At 42.0% G+C, this 22,078-nt stretch overlaps 1 protein-coding gene across 1 annotated transcript in view; it reads left to right on the top strand.

Annotated features, from left to right (window-relative positions):
• Positions 1-22,078, top strand: part of TBC1D19 (TBC1 domain family member 19) — a 1,311,239-nt gene that overhangs the window by 837,856 nt on the left and 451,305 nt on the right. The window contains exon 12 of the mRNA XM_085643323.1: positions 20,646-20,720. Coding sequence (XP_085499449.1) covers positions 20,646-20,720 — 75 coding nt within the window. The remainder of the gene's footprint in view (positions 1-20,645; positions 20,721-22,078) is intronic.

The following is a 22,078-nucleotide window of genomic DNA, read 5'->3' as shown; positions in this document are numbered from 1 at the left end:
ACATCCTTCTGTGTAAAAGAGTGAAGCAGTGCCCGTTGTCTGTAACTGTCGAGCATTGTAAATCAATGTGGAATCGGCATTCAAGAAAGTTTACAGTTGTAAATAATAATATTCCTTTATCCACACCTGGAAAACGATTAACAGATTCAAAAGCCCAAGCATTGCACTTTACAAACAGCACTTTACAATAACTTTTGTAGAATTGTGACTATTTGTAGTATGTTGATTGTACTTCTGTGGAAATGATTTTCTGTGGTAAATTACTTTCGTCCCAACTGTCACCTATGTATATTTTTGTGTATGGTACATTGTGCACAGTGGGTTAATCTTTATGCTCAGTTTAGTTAGTGATAAGGTAGCTGTCTAACTGTTTCACTTTATCCATGTTGTTAGGTCTTTGTTAGCCAAGACCGTGTATTTTTACTAAAATATATGTATAATAAACGGGAAACAGTGTTTACATCGCGCTACTATTACAACGCGGTCGTTACAACGACCGCGTTGTTAGTACACGTTGCATTTACATCGCAAGTCATTACATCGACTTGCACTAGGGGGCGCTGAGGTATTGGAAATGAATTCCAACAGCTTCTCTACTGTTGCGCAAACTGGAGTAGGAATAGTAATTAATACTATTCCTAAGTCCAGCGTTCCCACCAGTGCAAGTCGTTGTAATGACTTGCGATGTAAATGCATCGCGTACTAACAACGCGGTCGTTGTAACGACCACGTTGTAAAAACACGCGTTGTAATAAATCGCGATGTAATGAGCCATATTCATAATACACTCATAGGGATTTTCAGCCATCCCTCCATAGCCATTGGTCTGTTATCGTGTATGTCACATTTTTCTTCAACCCTCTATAGCATGTGTTTTGAGGCAGTAGGTAAGTCTACTTCAGCCATTGGCTATTTCACTGTGGGTGATGATGGCACTGCACCCTTTCACAAGGAGCACCGCCACACCCAAAGTAGTTCTCTTCAGTACCAGGGACTACTATTGCAATATGTGTGTTATCAGACTAAAAAATGTTTTTGCTTTTAGCCAATTTTTTCTTCCATTTTTAATTTACAATGGTCTGGTACATTGATCAAAAATAACATTGTGCAAAAACCATGGCAAAACAAAACAAGCACTGTCCTGTTTGTGCCATGTGCACATTAACTAGGTACGCTGGGAGCTAAGAAGGATAGTACGTTGTCTCTCAAATAATTGCGCTGCTTCCAGGGCGGTCGCTAAGTCTTTCTCAGTGCAAGCAGCACTCAGCCTGCTTCACAAAAGAGGGACAAATAGCACCCTAGAGGTGGTTGCAGTAAGTGAGTGCACCTGTCAGCAGGCTCCTTGTCCCTAGTTTCCCTCTTTCAGAGTGCACCCTCTTTGTAGCACACAATCAGTGCCCTTTCTAATGGCCTAAGCATATTATGTATGCAGGTGTGGATGCCATCATGCAAATGAGAGACTGCCTCATAGGATTGTACTGGCACTGTATGCACATTGGCACTATCGATATCACAGAAGGAGCAGTGCAAGCGTCTGCAACCCCTTCTGTAATACCAAAGTGCTCTGTGTGTGCAGAAAGCAGCGCACACACCTGTTGCGCCCCGGAGTACTTCATGTAATAGGGCCCCATATGTTTTAAATAATTTAATAATCAAGCAATGTTCATATAATAAAAAAATGCTGAATTGGGCAAAAGTGTAAGTGTTTATGAATATCGCACAATAAATGAATTAATACATCTTGCAAATCAGTTCCACCTATTTAGTCCACCAGGATAGTATTGCATCATAATTTCAGTGTGCATGTTTACCACCACTCTCTGTCTTTTAAGTCTCAGCTAAGGTAAGGGGGACAGGGCTAGATATATGTGAGCATGTGTGTACACGCTTGTGTGTGCTTGTGCAGGCTGCATGTAAGGGACTACTGTTGTGCACAGCCTGTGAGCTGCACACAGGTTACTTATACTGGGATTAAAGTCCTTGCTAACTAGGTTTACCAACCCACATGTATCAGTTTTAGGTAGAGAGCACTGGCACGGGGACCTGGGCAGCAGGCTCCATGCACTTTCAAAAGTGTGTGTGTTTGGGGGGGGGGGGGTGATCGGGGTGACCATACAAAAAATGGGCACTTTCCTACAAGGCATTTTTACATTAAGTACATGTTTACCATTAAACTTTTGCATGTCCTACTTTTAAATACCCTGTAGCCTGCATCATGAACGTTAAGACCTACTTATTAATATTTAAAAAGAGTGTCTATTTTGACAGGTCAAATCTGTATCTTTAAAACTGCAGAGACAGCCTGCAATGGTAGACCTGCAATCACTTTTGCACTGTGACTGCAGTGGGTGGCACAATGGATGCTGCAGTCCACTAGTCACATTTACCTTACAGGCCCTGGGTACACCTTGTACAACATACTAGGGGCTAACAGATAAGTTAAATATGCCAATCAGGAGCACAGCCAATTGTTTTTGTAGTTAGAGCACATGCTCTGGGGCCTTAGCAGTCCCAGCACACAAAGTTAAAAAAACCCACAACAGCATCAGTCTAAAAAATGAGGTTGCTCACGCAAAAGAGGCAGAAATCACCCACTATACCTAAAGTGTTTAATTAATGTGGGTGTTGTTAAAAGGTTTACTTCTATTGTAATTTGATGGTGATTTAGGACAAGGGGATTGTTCTACATAAGGAAATATATTTTTCCTAATAACCTTGTAGCAGCTAGACTCTCAAAGTCTAAATTACTATTCTGACAGTCCTTAATGCTACGCAGACGTTTAGGGAAATCTCTTAAACCTTTTATTTGTCTTACACCGGTAAGTGAGGTTTTGTTTTAACCTGATTTCTGCTTGTGGAAACAAAGACCTCTCAAAATATGCTTTGTGCCAAAATAGCCAAATGATTCCATTAAATTGTGTTGATAACTCTGTTAACTGTTACTAGCTGATGCATTTTATAACCCTTTCGATGCTCACGACGGAATGGTTCCGTCATGAGCACCAGTGCTCATGTGCTCATGACGGAACCATTCCATTTATGCACACACACGCAAGCACAAAATCCCGCTGCTGCAGACAGCAGAGGATTTTCCCTTTTTTTGCCTCAGGAGGTGGGGAAGAGTTTTCCCAACCTCCTGAGGCATTTATTTTATTTTCAATGTAATGACAATCGCGCGCATGGTGCACTGACGTCATTACATTGAAAAGGAAACTGAAACTTAGTTTCATTTTCACTGTTTCCGTGCTTGTGGGGCTATCTCAGCCCGAGCAATGAAGCATACGGGAGAGGTATCATTGGAAAGGAGAGAATCTCCCATTTCCAATAGTACCCCTACCTAGTGGATCCCTGCTTGGGGATCGCTGCACCCCACCAAAAAAGTGCCAGAGTCTTTCTGCCCCCTCAGGGGGCTACGGATCTGCCCCCGTGGGGGAGAGAAAGCCCACTAGGCATCAGGGATTTCTTTATACATATGTGTTGGGGCTACCCAGAATGGGCATGCCAATGCCCCCACCCCTAAAACTAAACCAAAGTCACTTAGCCCCCCTCCCCCTCAGGAGGCAAATGGGAATAATAGCCCCTTATCGGCCCCACCAGGGGGGCAGAAAGCCCACTAGGCACCAGTTTTTTTCTTTACTATACCTAGGGGTGAGGGCTGCCCAGAATGGGCATGCAATGCACCACCTCACAAAACGTTTTGCCACAATCTATTTGCCTCCCATATGGGGGCCTTAGCCTCTGACCTGCCCCCCCTCAACCCCCCTGAGGTGGGGCAGGGAGCCCACTAGGCACCAGGGATTATGCTGGCTTTTTTATACACTGTGTGATAGGACATTTGGGCCGGCACTGGGATCCCATACAGATATGTATGGAATATGTGATTTGAGTTTAGCATGGGATTCTGGGTAGGAAAACCTTAGGAGATCCACACAAGCCACACATCCCTGGACTCCCCTGGGTGTCTAGTTTTCAGAAATGTGTGGATTTGGTAGGTTTCCCTAGATGGCTGCCGGGACCAAAAACGCAGGTGCCCCCCTTGCAAAACCAGGTCGTTTTGTGATAGATAATTTTGATGTCTCCACAATACGTTTTGGACCCTTCCCTGCAGCTAGTACTTGGCCCACCCACACAAGTGAGGTACCATTTTTATCCGGAGACCAGGGGGAACGCTGGGTTGTAGGAAATTTGTGTCAGACCGGTGATCCCACAACTTTCCCACACAGAAATTTTTGAAAAATTTGAATATTTACAGCTAAATTTGAGATTTGCAGGGGCTTCTGGGTAGGAAGACGTTGGAGTGTCCACGCAAGTCACACCTCCCTGGACTCTTCCCTGGTGTCTAGTTTCTAGTTTCAAAAACCTAGGTAACTCGCTCGCAAAACAAGGTCTTTTTGTAATCGATAATTTTGAAGTCTCGACAGTATGTTTTGGGCCATTCCCTGTCGCAGGCACTAGGCCTACCTACACAAGTGAGGAAGCATTTTTATCGGGAGACTTTGGGGAATGCTGGGTGTGTGGAACTTTGTGAATCGATGCAGATTTCAGAACTTTTGATCACAAAAAAGTGAGGAAAATATTTCTTTTTATAAAGTTGGAGGTTTGCAAGGGATTTTGGGTAAAAGAATATGGTGGGAGCCACACAAGTCACCTCATCCTGGTTTTCCATGGATGTCTAGTTTTCAAAAATGGATAGTTTTGCTAGTTTCCTAAGGTGCCGGAAGACCAAAGGTCCAAAATCCACAGATCAGCACAATGCAATAAAAAGTGCCAGTTTTCACTGGAAAGTTTGATGTGTCCACGTTGCCTTTTGTGCCGTTTCCTGTCGCAGATACTAAGCATACCCACACAAGTGATGTACCATTTTTATGGGAAGTCTTTGGGGAATGCTGGGTGGCTGAAAGTTTGTGGCTCCCAACAGATTCTAGAAGTTTCCATCACAGAAATAAGCTGAAAATGTCTTTTTTTAAAAACAAAGTTTGGGGGTTACAAGGGATTCTGGGTAACAGAACCTAGTGAGAGCCACAAAAGTCACCCCATCCTGGATTCTCCTGGATGTCTAGTTTTAAAAAATGTGTAGGTTTGCTAGGTTTCCTTAGGTGTCGGCAGAGCTAGGGTCCAAAATCCACAGCTAGGCACATTGCGAAAAAAGGGTCTGTTTTCACTGGAAAAATGTGATGTATCCACATTGCTTGTTGGGCCGTTTACTGTGGTAGGCACTAGGCCTACCCACAAAAGTGAAGAGAAATTTTCATCAGGACACTTAGGCGAACACAGAATAGTAGGAAAAGTGTTATTACCAATTGACTTTCTTTGCATTTCTGCCTTCCAAATGTAAGACAATTTGTAAAAAAATAAGTCATTTTGAAAAAATGACCTCTAATTCACATGCTTGTGTGGGTACCCACAATTTTGGAGGTGTGCAAATAACTACTGCTTCTAAACTCTATATTTTGTTCCCATTTTGGAAATATATAGGTTTCCTTGGTACCTATTTGTCACTCTTTATATTATACCAAATGAATTGCTACTTACCCGGTATACAATGAAAAACCATTGCAAGACGCAGCTCAGTTATTTGCTCTTGGTTCCTCTGGTTCTTGGTGAACCTACAAGTCCTATATATCACGGCAACCAGAAGGGTCCAGCAGATGTAACGGTATATTGCTTTAAAACATCTGTCACACTTAGAAGAAGTTACATGTAAACATGTGGCACAAATAACTGTTTTTCTAAACTCAATTTCAACATTTGTTATTTTCAATTGTTAGTTTCTACAAAAACAACCTTGAATGATCAACACAAATGACACCTTGGGGAGTTAAAAATGTTGTCTACTTTTCAGAAATGTATAGCTTTCCAGGATCCGTTATTGCTTTCATACCCATTTCTAACACTAACTGGAAGCAAAAAAATAGCAAACATAGACTATGTCCCAGTAAAATGCCAAATATGTGTAGACAATTTTGTTTTTTTGACATAAGTCTGCCTGTCCCTGAAAGCTGAGAAGATGGTGCTTTCAGCACCAGAAACCCTTTGTTGATACCATTTTCAGGAAAAAAACAGACACTTTCTTCTGCAGCACTTTTTTCCAAGAAAACCAAATTTAGCTGTATTTTGGCAAGTTTCTGGGTCCTTTTGAGAGGAATCTACAAACCCCTGGTTACTTTTATAATCCTCAGGGTGTTGGGAAAAAAGGATGCAAATTTGACGTGGATACCTTATGTGGACAAAAAGTTACAGGGACCTAAGCGTGAACTACCCCAAATAGGTAAAAAAAAGGCTTTGCATGGGGGGGAGGGAAGGCCTAGCAGCAAAGGGGTTAACTACAGTGATTGTTGATGCACAGTGTGGTAATCCGTTTGAGTTGCATCATGGGTGATTGCATTGTTAGAACATGCATTTTGAGTTTGCGTTTATATTTTAAAGCTTATGTTTCACTCAATAGATGAAAGTGAATATGTTGTGTACAGTTTAGTGTTCACTTCGAGACAAATTGTATTCTGCAATAATTTGCTATATGTTGCGTAAGTACTTATATCGATCTGTTCGAAACTGATGTCACTCAGATTTCCGATTTGTCTACTATTATGCTGATAGATGGTGAATTACTCCTGTTAACTATTTACACATTGGACTTTTTGCGGGGGTCACAGACCCAAAATCATCTATCACATTGATGTGGATCCATTAGGCAAACACTGTTATTCCTTTGCCCCAGAGACTGGCCCTGGGGTTGTGTGTGCTAGCTTTTTCAGCTCTCTCTCCTAACAGGTGTGTGGCACATCCACCTATCTTAACACACAGTGTACCATCAGGCATTCTCTTTTGCAGCAGCATTTTCTGCTACACCATACTGCTTTGTCCGAGGTAGCTGTGCTTACTGATCAGTCATGAGCTTGCTTTACACTATCTATGTGATTCTTTAACCTAGTCAGTTTAGCCTGCACTTTCCATCTTATGGAGTTACTATTTCCAAATACCTGGTCTTTGGGTGTTGTGCCGCTGTCAGCTCTAGCGGTTAGGTTATACATTAGAGATGTTTTTGGACCCAGAAGTAATAAACTAGAACAATGTCTGTTGTGCGTTCTGCACATGGTCATCAAAGAGAGGAGTAAAAACGACAAATTCCAGCATGATAGCATCAGACTGTGAACGAGTTGGAACTGTATTACGCATGTTGCTATCAAGGGAAGCTACATACAAAAACAACTTGTTACAAGTCAATGCCAGGAATCTTTTGTATCATTGCACATCTAATGTAATATTCCCAAAAGTGTGCTATCTATTGGCATTGTCCTTGCTCTTCCTCAACCTGCCTTTTTGTGTTGTAGCCATCTGCATTCAGTTATGTCTTCTTAAGTAACCTTTCTTTGGCTTTCTTCTGAAAGAGGTTTTTATTTAGTTCTTGTAATTTAGAAATCATGGTTTGTGGTTAACCAGGATGTAGGCGCAATTGCGGGCTGATCGCAATGGAGCTGATGTTTGATGCACCAATCATGGCCGTCCCAGTTTTTACTTTTGACTTAGGGCCTGATTTAGAGTTAGAAGGACCCGTTATTCTATCACAACCGTGACAGATATCCCATCCACCGTTTTAAAAGAGCATTATATCCAATAATATGTGTAAACCAGTGGACAAGATATGCGTAACATTTGTGACGGAGTAATACGTCCGCCGAACTCTAAATCAGGGCCTCTGTTTTTAAGTGATTTTCCTAGATTGTTATAAGCCATGCCACAGGACCGTAGGATTACTTTTTTGTGCTTGTGTTGTATCCATCAGTAATGTTTATTTATTGTTGTTGTTTTTTATATCCTTTTAATTATTATTTTCATATAGCAATTAATGCTACATGGAGGTCGCCTAACTACCTTTTGTACCAGTTTGGGAATTTACACTTACCGGAGAGCTGGTGGACAGATCATTATATGCCCGGAAACCATTTTTTCCAGAAGATGGCTACTTTCTACCAAACAATCAGATGTGAAATAGTCTAAAAATGTCTAGAAACAGGTGTATTTTGAGTGCGCTACATGTCTTCTTTGAGGCAAAATTTAATGGCAAGCAGGATCCATTAATGGTGTCTTGTATATGTAAAATTTTTGCTGCTGGAAATTTCTGTCTCTCATGGGGATGGAGAATCGTTTTAAGATGGCCAATTCTAGGTCTGTGATTGGCTGGTGTGGCACCATTTGGTTGAAGAGATAAGAGCATAATAACCAGTTGAATTACATCAGTGTATATATCTAATGATGTAAATGCTTCAAGACAAGGACAAAGCAAGGCACATAATCGTGTGCTCACTTTAGGAGTTGATCCAAATCATGAGCACAACGAGTCGAAAAAATGCTTTGCGAGTGGGTGTTAGTACTTTGCTGATCGCTAGAAGTCCTTTGGCTAAAGTGTGGTTGGGCAAGTGTCATATGGAACACCCAAGTGGATAGTCGCCATGGTAGCAGCAATTGTAAAGGTGGTGATAGCGGCCCACAAGGTCAGGGTTTGTTGTTCGACTGTGATGCAAAGTTGAGTTGCGACTGTGACGGATCCCAGTTAAGGGTCAAAGTTGCTATATATGGAGGTGACTTTGTTACATAAGAATTCTTGTGAGGGTTTGATTTTGATGGAGGCGGCAGAATGTGCCTCATGGACATGATATGCTGGTGATTCTCCAGGATTGTATCTTTTATAGATTCACATGCTTGAATCTTCCCTGTCATCTTGGTGGGTGTCCGGCGGTAACAGTTATAAAAGCAGTGCTAAAGCATTAAAATTAAACTCCATAGAAAAAACAATAGGAATTAGTAGCCAATTCACATTGATTTCATACATCCAAACTTCAGTCAATCAGAGCACAGACCTTGAAGCAATCATCCTCTGCAGAGCCACCAGACATCAGATGTCATACTGCACATTATGTGTTAGGGAATCTCTCTGAGCTCTGCTCAATCACAGTGTGTCACTGTTAACCTTTTGACCTGCAGTTTTCAAGTTCATCTGCAAACCTCCTACCATCATCTGAGGTACAGTTTGGGAGTGTTTGACTGTGTTTGTTCACAGAATATCTGAGCCTAAACAAAGGCTATTTAGGCCAAGCAAGACTTGTGGAAAATCTGAGGATCCGCATTAAGAATGCTTGTTCTGCCTTTATTCTCAGAATAAACTGAAAGAATGCAAGTACTGCTGTACTTTTTCTGTGAAAACCCTCATAGGCAGGGAGGGTATATTACTTCTATGGCTACAGAAAAAAGTCTATATCTGCCTCAGATTCAGAGTGTGAGGAGAAGGCCCATTGGGACTCATCATCTGACAGAGACTCTAAAAAATATAGGTCTCATAGCAGAGAAAGCAGTGTGGAAAAGAGATAAAGCAAGGAGCCGGCTGGCAGTTCCTCAGCTCATCACAGGTGTGATTCAACACCTGCATCTGCTCCTCATACCCCATTTAATTTAAGAAGCCCTCTTCTAAGAAAAATAGGCTGTTGAGGCACAGTCGATAAAGAACTTACCATCTGTGGCATCCACATCGCCAGGAATATCTGCACCGACGATGGTGTTGGTGGCGCCTTACATTACGTCGACAATCAAGATGACGACGGCTGCCGCATCGTCGATGAAATCCATGATGACGATACAGTCATCAGCATCAACTAGACCATCTCCGACGACAAAGATTTCCTCGTTGACAACATCACCATCTGTGACCGCGTTCGCTGTTGTCCCGTCAACAAAGGTTCTCGTCAGCGCTGCGTCATCGGCACCTCTGTCAACAATCCCGATGATTCCTTTGACAGTAGAAAAAGACATTTTGTATATCTCCAGTAAGGGCAAAACCCATTCTCTGCCTCAGGATATTTCCAAAATATCACCTCTGCCAGCGGCACGCCTCCTGGACTATCAATAATCTGAGAATGAGGGTCTCTTTGGCTTTGCAAATTGCACTTCACAGTTAAATGTTACATGTCATGAATCAGGGGTTGAAGAAGTTGACCATGATCAGTCAGCCTACCTTGTAGGTGATTACTCTTTCTCTGAAAGGGAACATGATTCTGCTTAGGAATATCATACGTTCCAGGAACATTATCCTTATGAGGAACAAGAGGATGAGCAACATCAAGTTCAGGAACCGTCGATTAATATACCATTTGCATTGATCACAGGCTTAAGCATGATGCTAAATGACTATTACAAAAGGTTCCCTCATATCAACTCTGCTCAGCAACCTCTACTGAGGCGGGAAGTTTCTGAATTTACTCCTGCCCCACAGCTAGGCCTAAAACAAAAAAGACCTATGCCACCTCCAATATCTATTCCTGGTATCTCCCAGAGGCTAAGAAGAAAGAGGCGAGAGAGATCCTTGCAGAAGGTGAAAACTCCTCTTTGAAAATTATTGATGTGGCCATGGATGTTTCTTCCACAGCCTTCAGGCAGATGGCTGGGTCAGCAGTATTGAGACGCCAAGGTTGGCTTAAAGTGACTACATTTCACCCAGAGGTAAAGGCCAAGATACTGGACATGCCCTTTGACAGAGAAAAGTTTTGGGAAACACATCACTGATGCTTTGCAGTCAATCATGTCTGATACAGACAATGCTAAGTTGCTGGGTAACTTGCAGCAGAGGCGTTTCCAGCCCTTTTGGGGCAGGGCTAGAGGCCAATTTCCCTCCTGACCACAGTTCCAGCAGAGATTTCAGCCCTACTCCCGACAGGGTTTTCGGTCACAATATTCAGCCCAGTCCTACAGGCCAACCACATTGTCTACATATCCTAGAAAGCCGGGCGCCAACATTTTTCAGCAGGAGGAAAGTCTCAGGATACCAACAGAAGATTTCCTCTTCGACCACATCACCATCGATGACCGCATTCGCTGCTGTCCCGTCGACAAAGGTTCCTGTCAGCGCCGTGTCATTGGCGCCCCCATCAACAATCCAGATAATCCCTTCAACAGTAGAAAAGGACATTTTGTATATCTCCAGTAAAGGCACAACCCCTTCTCTGCCTCAGGAATTTTCCAAAATATCACCCCTACCAGCAGCACGCCTCCTGAACTATCAATATTCTGAGAATGAGGGTCTCTTTGGCCTTGCGTTTTACCCCTTACAATTAACTGTTAAATGTCAGGAATCAGGGAATGAAGAAGGAGACCATGATCAGTCAGCCTACCTTGAAGGTGATTACTCTTTTTCTGAAAGGGAACATCATTCTGCTCAGGAATATGATACGTTGCAGGACCATTATCCTTATGAGGAACAAGAGGATGAGCAACATCAAGTTCTGGGACTGTCGATTAATATACCATTTGCATTGATCACAGGCTTACGGATGATGCTGAATGACTATTCTAAAAGGTTTCCTCATGCCAACTCTGCTCAGCAACCTCCACTGAGGCAGAAAGTTTCTGACACTTTCTCTGCCCCACAGAAAACACCTAGGCCTTAAAAAGAAAGACCTATACCGCCTCCAGTATCTATTCCTGGTATCTCCCAGAGGATAAGAAAAAAGAGGGGAGAGATATCCTTGCGGAAGTTGAAAATTCCTCTTCCATAATAATAGATGGTTGTTTCTTCCACAGCCTTCAGGCAGATGGCTGGGGCAGCAGTATTGAGACGCCAAGGTTGGCTTAAAGTGAATACATTTTGCCCAGAGGTAAAGGCCAAGATACTGGACATGCTCGTCGACATTTTTGAGAAACACATCACCGATGCTTTACAGTCGATCAATTCTGATACAGACACTGCTAAGATGCTGGCTAACTTGCAGCAGAGGCTTTTCCAGCCCTTTTGGGCCAGGGCTAGAGGCCACTTTCCATCCTGACCACAGTTCCAGCAGAGGTTTCAGCCCTACTCCCAACAGGGTTTTCGGTCACAATATTCAGCCCAGTCCTACAGGCCAAACACAATGTCTACATATCCTAGATAGCCGGGCGTCGACGTCCATCAGCAGGAAGAAAGTCTCAGGATGCCAACATATGATGATGAAATAACGCAGACCTCTGTCACCACAGTCCCACTTCAACTAGGTTACATTTTCTCCAAATTTTCCAATCAATGGAAGCTCATCTCTTCCAACAAATGGGTGTTAGACGTATTCCAGTATGGTCACACCTTGGAAATGGTTCCAAAGCCTCCAAATCTTCCTCCTTTGAAGATATCACAACATCATCTTCCGGTTCTCAAAAAAGAAATCTGAGTGCTTCTCTCCAAAAAAGCAATAGAGGAGGTGCCATTCAGTTAGCGCAACCAAGGCTTCTATTCCCACTTCTTTCTTATCAAGAAGTCAGGAAAGTGGAGGCAGGTAATGGACCTCAGGCTATTGAACAAGTTCATAAAAAAGCAACCCTTTTTGATGCTTTCTCTTCAGAAGAGTTTTCAGCTAAAGGACACAGGAGACTATCTCTCCTCCCTTGGATCTACTAGACACATATGTTCATGTTCCAATACATTCAAAACCCAAAAGGTTTTTCAGGTTTGAGGTGACTTGATGCTATTATCAGGTCAGAGTGCTCCCCTTCGGGTTACAATACGCGCTAGAGTATTTTCCAAGTGCATTGCTCAAGTGGCGGCTTTTCTCCAATGTTCCAGTCACCAGGTGTTCACCTACCTGGACGATTGATTAATCAAAAGTCCCTCTATCCAGTCGGCAAATAGGTCCACAGAGGCCTGGCTACAACTTTGCCAATTCCAAGATCTGAAGCTCAACAGGGCAAAATCATCTCTATTTCTCTCTTCGATCCCTGGTGTTACTAGGAGCAATCCTGGATTCAAAGCTGTCAAAAGCCTTTACCATAAAATAATGGATTTCTCGCTTGCAGGTAATCATGCTATCTCTCTCTTCAAAAAGTTGTGCTTCTGTAAGGACATAAAAATCTATGCTAGGGATGATGTCATCCTGCATCCTGTTAATTCCAAATTATTAACTGCGCATGAGACCTCTTCAGGAAGAGCTTGACGTGCAGTGGAGACAGTGTCGGGGCTCTTTTGAGGACATGATCTCAAAAACCCCGGAGATGAAGACGGCGACATCCTGGTGGATGGTCAGAGTAAACATATCGCAAGGTCTCTCTTTCCTGCCTGCGGTGCCCAGGTGGTGATGACAACAGATGCCTCTCTGAAAGGATGGGCAGCCCGCCTGTAGCGCAGACTAGTATTGATCGCTGGGTCTCCTCGACTATAGTCTGTCAGTAAAAGGGCGGTCATTCACTGCCTGGAAAGGTGGGCTCACACAACTCAGAAGGTCGCAGTGTCCTCAGGCCGGTTCACAGCAGTGTCTCCACCCAACATCTGCAGAGTGGCGACATGATCGAATGCCCATACTTTCACAAAGCATTACTGCCTGGAAATCTGGTGGTCGAATGCCCATACTTTCACAAAGCATTACTACCTGGAATCCTGGAGTAAGGCAGATGTAGCAGTTGGTCAGGCTACTCTGCAAAGACTATTCTCATAAGGTATGCTGCTTTTAAGCTCAAGTCTTCTGTGTTATTCTGTTTAATAGTTGTTTACCAGTTTAAGTATTTTTGTTATGGTTGCTTATTGCTATGCTGTATCTGTCCTGACTTTCTATAGTATCAATATTGTTGGTTTGACTAATCATATATAGGTGTGTTTCTCATGGTTGGATGGTTCACCTTACCCACCCCATTGGTCATTGGATACTGCTAACTAGTCTGATTCAAGCATGTGAATCTATAAAAGATTCCATACTGGAGAAAAAAGAAGTTACTTACCTGTACACTTTGTTTCTCCAGTATTTATATCTTTTTTTAATTGAATTGAATATCTTTTATAGATCCTCATGCTTCTCTCCCTACTCCCCGTTAAGGCTCACCAATTGTATACCTCTGTTTCTTCATTTACACTCATGCTTGAAATCTGGAGTTATGGTGACTCTGCAGGAGATGAGTGTTTCAGGGTCTGTGCTCTGATTGGCTGAAGTTTGGGTGTATTAAATCAATGTGAATAGGCTACTAACTTCTATTGTTTTTTCAATGGAGTTTAATGCTAATGCTTTAACACTGCTTTTATTACTGTTACTGTGGAACTCCCACCATGACGACGGGGAAGAGTCATGCATGTGAATTTATAAAAGATATCCGTCCTGGAGAACCACAGTGTACATGTAAGTAACTTGGTTTTCTACTTTGCTTGTTCCACAATTCATTGGCACTTCAAATGATACTGGAATGTCCTACGGGTAAAGAATTGTGTGCTGACTATAAATGACAAATTATTCAATTACCAAGATCCTTTTAGTCTTTCAGACGACAAACAGACTGTTTGAGGTTTTAACCACCATAGGTTGTTACGTACCATTTTCTGTGGGGCCCGAAAGTGGTTGCACATGCAAGCTTATGATTGTTATTTATGAAGTGAGGTTCCAGAATTGCATCTCTGCACTAAAACCAGGCTTATTCACATTCACTTTTTACTAATCTACAAGTCTTTCCCTTGTCAATCAGTCTATTGCAATGGTTTCCAAATGTTTTAATGGCGTGTACCACTACACTTCTGTGTTAAACAAATAAAATAATCGGGCACCCTCCAGAGTGACAAACCTGTTTTCTCACAATTATTCTGTAAAATTGGCTGCTCTGAACGAATTTGGCAAGTCAAGCATTGCAGTTCTACTCAGTCATCCTTCTGTTTTGTTTCAGTGTTTATCTGTATTCCCTGGAGGCATGATAAGTGTTCCTCTTGCCCAGAGCCTGGTGCCCCCTGAGATCAGTAAAGGCCCCAAGGATACCCGGCCCACAGGTCGAATATCTCTGGTCTATTGCCTGTTATATTTCATTATACATTACGTCTCCTTCTTTTTACACAATCATCAAATATGCAGAGATTATCCAAAGCACAAACTATCTCTTAAACCTTTGGGATTTGTAATAAAGAATGTATTTCAGTTAGCTAAAGAGAAATAGCTTCCATGGTAAAGGTGATGTTATTACTGTAAAGTAAGCCAGCTTTGAAAATATATAACCAAAGGGAAACTGCCTTTATGATGTAGGCAGAGCCACGCGTGCTGTTTTCCTGCAAGCTCAACCATGTGTGCCTTAACCATGCATATGCCTTAACCACACATATGCAGGGTTAAGGCAGTGCGCAGTCTTGATGCTGGGAGTGTCGGGCCCAGGAAGAGGAAGGATCGGGAGAGGACGTGGTGAGGTAAGTGGGGCTTGGGCCAGGTTTTGGGGGTAGTTTTTAAGAGTTGGGGGGTTAGTGTTTAGGGCTCAGGGGGTTTCGGTAATGTTTAGGGTCAAGATGGTCGGGTGGTTTTTAGGGATCAGGGGGAGTCGGGTAGTCTTTAGGGCTTGCGGGTCGGAGCAGTATTTAGGGCACTGGGTGGGGGTCGGGTAGTGTTTAAGGCTCGGGGGTTTCAGTAGTGTTTAGGGCTCAGGAGGTCGGGGTAGTGTTGGGGGCCAAGGTACTGTTTAGGGCCAAGGTGATTGGGGTAGTTTTTAGGGCTCAGGGGGGTCATGGTGGTCTTTAGGACTCTGGGGTTGTTGGAGTAGTGTTTAGGGTTCAGGGAGCATCGGGTAGTGTTTAAGTCTCAAGGAGGGTCGGGGTAGTGTTTAGTGCCCAGTGGTTTTCGGGTAATGTTTAGGGCTCATGGGGGGATCAGTGTAGTGTTTAGGGCTCATGGTAGTATTTAGGGCTCGGGGTCAGGGTAGTGCTTAGGGCTCAGGGTGAGGTCGTTTTTAGGGATAGACGGGGTCAAGGTAGTTTTTAGGGCTCAGGGCAAGGGGGTTGGGGTGTGCGTTGTATAGGCGCATTTTTTGGTGGGGCCGCATAGCCATGGCACGTGTGGTTTAGCCATGTAGGCTGCAGCTTAATACAAGAGAAGGGTGTGTGTGGCATTAAAACATTGGCATCTGAGCAAAAGCGGCTTAGTGCTGTTTGCCATGTAGGCTGCAGCTTAATACAAGAGAAGGGTGCATGTTTGTGATTTTTTACCAATGTGATGGTAAAGAGAGCAGGCTCAAACAAGTTGACTGGTTTTCATGATGTTTTAATGTACCAGTTTAAGTAGGAAGCAGTGATTCTTCACTGCTAACATTTGCTCTTTTGAAATATCGAATTGCCTTCATACGTAGAAGATGTTGATGTATTTCTGTTGTTTTCACTTTGAGGTCAGCTCAAGCCTCCATGAATGTGAGTAACTATCCCCAGTCTGCTTAACGTTCAGGCCCAAATATCAACAAATAATCCCTTAAAATAGCCACAGTCAGGTTATTTGAGATAGCATGCTCGTCTTCAGAATTCATTGTAAATGTATTCGACTGCTATCTTCTCCTATTTCTCTGTAAATATAATTTTATTAGCATATCCAGATACTGTTTTCTGATCACTTGTTTATCAGGCAAAACGTATCACACTCATATGAAGGTCAGGCCAATTCCTCTTAATTGATTTGTGAATCAGCTGTTCCTTCTTGTAATTGTAGACTATGAGTTAGTAATGACCAATGTTTTTGTGATGATGTCCATTACTGTTTTCTGTGATGTATTGAATGGCCGGTCGTGATGTTTTTGTGTGTCTGAAATTTTCCAAAAGTTGGCTTCTACCAATGGCGGCTATCTCATTCATTGTTTTATTCAAGGTTGTTATGTCCTATCCTCTCTCACTCAATAGATGACTTATTTCGGTTGATTTATTTAGAACATCTTCTTTCTTTCTGCAGTTTCTTCTTGCTCTACAGTACTCACCCTTAGGAATATTGGAGATAGTGGTTTCATGATGACAGATGGTGGCATGCTAAATGGAATTTAACACTGTAGTTTTACTGTGGATCTTGTTGTGTAATTTGTTATTTTCAACATACAGAAGCAAATCAAGGAATTCAATCTCTTTTTTAGAAATAGAAGATGTCACCATTATTCCCCAATGGTCGGTGGATATATCTGTTATAGATTTCCTGAAAGTGCTTTGTGACCCTTTCCATATCATTAAAATATCATCAATGTATCTTCCCCAGAAAATTATGTTGCTGTTAAAGGCCTCAAACTTCTCATTCCAGAGCTAGTACTTCTCAAATTCACCCATAAGGATGTGGGCATAAGGTATGGCGAATTCGGCCCCCATTGTTGGCCCTTGTTGTTGTCGATATGTCTTACCATTGCAAGTGAAGAAATTATTGGTCAGGCAAAATTCAAGCATTTTAATAATCATTTCTTTCCTTTCCAGAAAGTGTACCGATCTTGTGGCTAGTGCTTTCTTACTGCATCTAATCCGTCACTTTGTTTGATAGATGTATATAGACTTACTACATCTATGATGGCTACTAAATAGATATACTGCCAATCAATATTCAATTTCTGAAGACTATCCTTTGTATCGCGTATGTATGAAAGTACATTTTTCATGAAACGCTGTAATTCGCTTTCTATTTATTCACCCAATTAAGTGCAGATGGAATCAATGCCTGCAATGATAGGCCTTCCGTTGGGAGGGAATCCTGGCTTGTGTATTTTGGGTAGCATGTACAGAGCTGCCCTGACTGGATGTTTTATAAATAAGTGTTGTTTCTCTTCCATGGTAAGTAAACCCTTGTTGTACCACCTATTAAGGTGTTCCATAAGTCTTTTTTGAGTTTCCAAAGTAGAACGATTGGGTAATTTTGGATAGCAAATGTTGTCTTCTAACTATCAATTTACCTCCTTTAAATATTCAACAATATGTAAGATCACTTATTTACTCCCTTTTCTTCTTCTTTAATTATGAGTTCGTGGTTTTGACCGAGGTCATTAAGGTTTATTAGTAAATGTATGTTTTCCAAATCTCGTACTGTTAAATAATTTGTTTTGGCTCATGCTGAGCCAGTTTCAGTTTTGTCTGAGAAGGCAGCATAGAGTTGTAATCACCTGATCAATTTGTATGGGACAATTTGTTTTTTACAAGATCCGATTTAGCTCTTCGGAAAAAATACAGACTCTTTTCCATTACCTTCATTTGATTGTTTGTAAGATTGAATTGAGACAGGTTTATTACTAGTTGGTTGGTTTGTTTTTGTTTTTGACTTGTTCTTTCCTCCGTGCTCTGGTTTGTATTCCTGATGTGGACGGTTCTTCTGTTCTGGTACACGGCTGCTGCATTCTGGTGTCTTGTAGATTTAAATTTCCCAGCCTGTGTCTTTGAACTTCCACATAAAAATGTACACAAATCCTGTCTTTTCATGGTTCTACTTCTTCTCCTGGGAATTCTAGGTCTGATGTTAAGGATGTCTCCGGTCTATTTGATGGATCAATTTGGGTATTCCCTGTCATATTTCTTGTTGAAGGTATAAACTCATTCCAGTTGGTAGTCTACTTGGTCCCGGCGATATTTCCTATTCTTCCTCTTAATTATGTCCTAGTTATCTATACCTTTATTCCTAATTTCATAACTCTTCTTTGTAAAATCTCTCCAGTTTGCTTACTCAATTCTTTTGGTGAGTGCATTCACTTTTACCTTTTGATTATCATATTCCACCTGTGCTATGTCTATTAATTGTCTCATCATATTGTCTGAAGTTGCACGTAAGTTGTTCTCCCATTTTAAAATTTCATCTGGTGATGTTGTATCTGGAGGTGGAAATATTTACATTCTGAAGCCTCCGATGATGTGGTCCACTTCTAGATACTTTTTGAAAGATCCTGCTACCCACTGTTTTGAGGTTTCTTTTATAAGAGCTCATTCCAGAGCTTGGGAGTTGCTCTTAGCTCATGTGGGATTCAGTCGGTTTGGTCTGGTTGTGCCAGAACTTGTTAAATCAAAAACATCCCCCAATCTGTTATTTTTGTGTTCCCAGCAAGTTATATACTCTGCCATGGATCCTCTTCCTCAATTAAAGTTCAGGCCGGGGTAGATACCTTGCACTTCTGCACCCTCACACTAATGAAGATAAAGACTATGAAGCACAAGTACGGAATGTTCACAGTTTGGTGTGATTCACCTTTTTAATGTGGCACTTTACACTACGGTTTTAATGCTATTAGGCTAACAGTTTAATATACATGTTGGTAACTTACAGCCTTGAAAAAGCACCTGGCATACAGGCCACCAAGGGTTGAAACATGTGTTGGCTACTCTGATTTATTAACAAAGGCAAAGTACAGTCGAATTTGATTACTTATCTGTAGGAAAGTGACCCTTTTTGCATGGTTACCCCTCACTTTTTGCCAGACATCTGATGCAACGTGACTTGATGTGCCCTGGGTCCCTGCCAATCAGGATCCCAGGACCTGTGTTCTTTCCCAAAACTGTTCCTTTGTACCCACAATTGGCACATCTCTGGCCACGGGTACGCCTCATTTAAAAGGTACAATGGGTACCAAGGGCACTGTAACTAGGCATGGCCCTTAAGGGCTGCAGCACCAATTATGCCACCCTTAGAGACCCTGTACCTTAACACCCACACACTGCCATTGCAGGTTTCGGGTTTTGGTGCAGAGAAAAGCGAAGAGTCGACATGGCACACATCTCTGTGTGAAAACAAAGAGGTATGCAATTCCTAGAAGTGACGCAGGGTGTAGTAGTATAACTCAAAGGTGCCAAAGTGACAATGTGAGGGTGCTGATGGACGCAGGAGAGAAGATCACTCCTTCTGGAAAAGAAGACCTTCACACACCCAACAAGCGGGTGTCTTGCTTCATCATCAGGTCCTGCTCCTTATCGGGCTGGCGGTGCAATGCCCGATCAGGCACCCAAATGGGGCCTTCCTACCGGAGATCTTTATTTCCAATGCCGATGAATGAGGTGTGTAAGGGGTTACTTCTACTAACTGGTGTAGGTGCATGTGAATTGTGAAGTGGGTGAACTAAAACAGGGATAGGTGATCCACTTCAACCTATTTTAATAAAGCATGGTCACCATCCTGATTAAAACCAAAGTGAAACGCACATATCTCACCATTAGGTATGTGAGTCAATGTGCTAAAAGGGTCAACATGTTTCTTGCCTGGTAATTTATTAATTGGCAATTCTTCAGGACCAAAGGTAACGCTACCTACACTTTTTTGGTGGTGGTCACAACCTCTAAGATGTACCAATGGTGGCCACACGTACAGCACCCTAAAAATGTGTGGTACCAGAAGTTAAATAACACAACCTGAGAAAAAAGAAAAAGATTAAAAGTTTTGCTATCAAAGGTAGCATTACAATAATGTCAATACGAGATATCAGGGTTGCTGAAGACAAGTGGTAATGTCAATGTAACCGTGACATGCATCGATAGTGAGCAAACGTGTGCAGGACATACTTAAAAGAGAGCAGCAGTAAAATTTGCAGATCATTGCACTGGACATCCCCAAAATTAGCTGAGTACAATGGCCAGGAGTAATGTCAAAACACTCACCCTCATCAGCTGTGTTGAAAGCAAGACCAGGGTGGGAGAGCACTAAATGTATAGTGTCCTATGATATAGAAAGCAAATAAACACAAAAGAAAAGGGTAAATAGGACTACATAACAGACAAATCAAAGATCTGCGTAGCAGGGACCCGCTGGGTATAATAAAGCCTGCTTTTGTGGCTCGCTTATAATAGAAATAAATGTTATTCAGGCTTTTTCGTGTAAGGAAAATCATGCATTTCTGTTCGCTTGTAAAATGAAAGTATCGCTCCTAAACGTGATGTTCATGTCATGGACAAAACTGACGAGTCTCTTTGTTTCCTGCAGGACATTTTGTACTACGAGCAGCTCAAATCTAACGTGATACAGCACGACCTCCTAGCTGACAGCCTGATTTACAAAGTGAGTACTTCAATGAAACGACAATCCTCCCAAAAGAAGGGCTGCTGTTTTTCCTCCAAAAGAGGGTTCATAAGGACATCTTAAATGTGTATGGCCTGACTTCGAGTGGGTTGAGTCATTCAGATTCAAGGGTAAACCCTGTGCACGCAGGGGTCGCTCTATTTAACTCGTAATTATCGGATGCGTTATATACCCCAACTGCCAAATGTAAGCATGTCAAAACTGCCGAAATGTAACGCGGGAAAGTCATACTATAGTTACCGTACCATGTGGATTTTGGTGTGTTAAACATCATAATCAGCATGTTATTCCCCACAAACTTGTAATAGGTGTTATTTGTCGCACCCAATAAATAACATACCCCTTGTTATTGGTATTTATCAGCTGCGATAAATAACACCTACACGTGTAATCAGGCCCTTTGAAGGCAAGGGGTCAAAGTAGTACGGTTTCAATTAAAATAAGATATTGTTGGTCAAGTATTCCATCCCTTAGTTGCACAAGTAATATTGACATAGAAGGGGAAATAAAATGTCTGTATGGATTCTGCGTACTAATCCCATAACAGTAGGAAACTTCATCATTACCGGGAAATTGCATCCTTTTGTCATTTAGAAGGTAATTTCATACAACAATTTTGAATGAAAGAGAGGCTTAATCCTAGTTCCAAATATCTCCAGCCGCTAAATATGTAATATGTCTTATTTTCATATGTGATTATTTAAAGTATTTTTTTTTTTAAAACACATTTATTATCTTTTTCATTTTCCTATATAAAACGGATGCAGTACAGTAGGCATGTGGAATGGTACAGATGTTAATAGTACATTAATAATTTATTTTCCATAAATGAGAGAAGGCAGTTTATTATAATTACATACATATTAACCGCAAAACAAACAAACTAGGAATCTAGTAGTGAGTACCAACTGCCACTGTGCCATTTCTCACACCGTCTGAACCAAGTATTAGAAACACATCCCAACATGTCGCAGTCTGCAGCACAACTAAATCCCCTAATATAATCGCCCACCCTTCAGTCCTTTGTAAGTGAATAACATTCAAGTATACATATTGTCCGAGTTGTGGCATAGACCAACATCTTAAAACCACTTTATCTACAGTAGAACAACGTACACAGCTTCATGTGGTAGGTGTAACCTCCCATACATTTGCAATTGCTACGTTGGGGGTAATTTCTCATCTCTTTATTTATTGCAAGTTACTGTGGGTGCTGTTAGAATCTAGGTCCTGTGCTTTAAAGGCTTCTAGCATGACGTCCCACTCCAGTGCAATTGGTGTTTTTCGTTGCCCTCTGGCCTCCTCCCGCCATAGAGCCGCACTTTCTGCACTGCCCC

Source organism: Triturus cristatus, chromosome 2_2, assembly GCF_964204655.1.
Source record: "Triturus cristatus chromosome 2_2, aTriCri1.1, whole genome shotgun sequence".
Taxonomy (NCBI): Eukaryota; Metazoa; Chordata; class Amphibia; order Caudata; family Salamandridae; genus Triturus; species Triturus cristatus.
The sequence above is the reverse complement of the archived record's forward strand: the minus strand, read 5'-3'. Positions and strand labels throughout refer to the sequence as shown.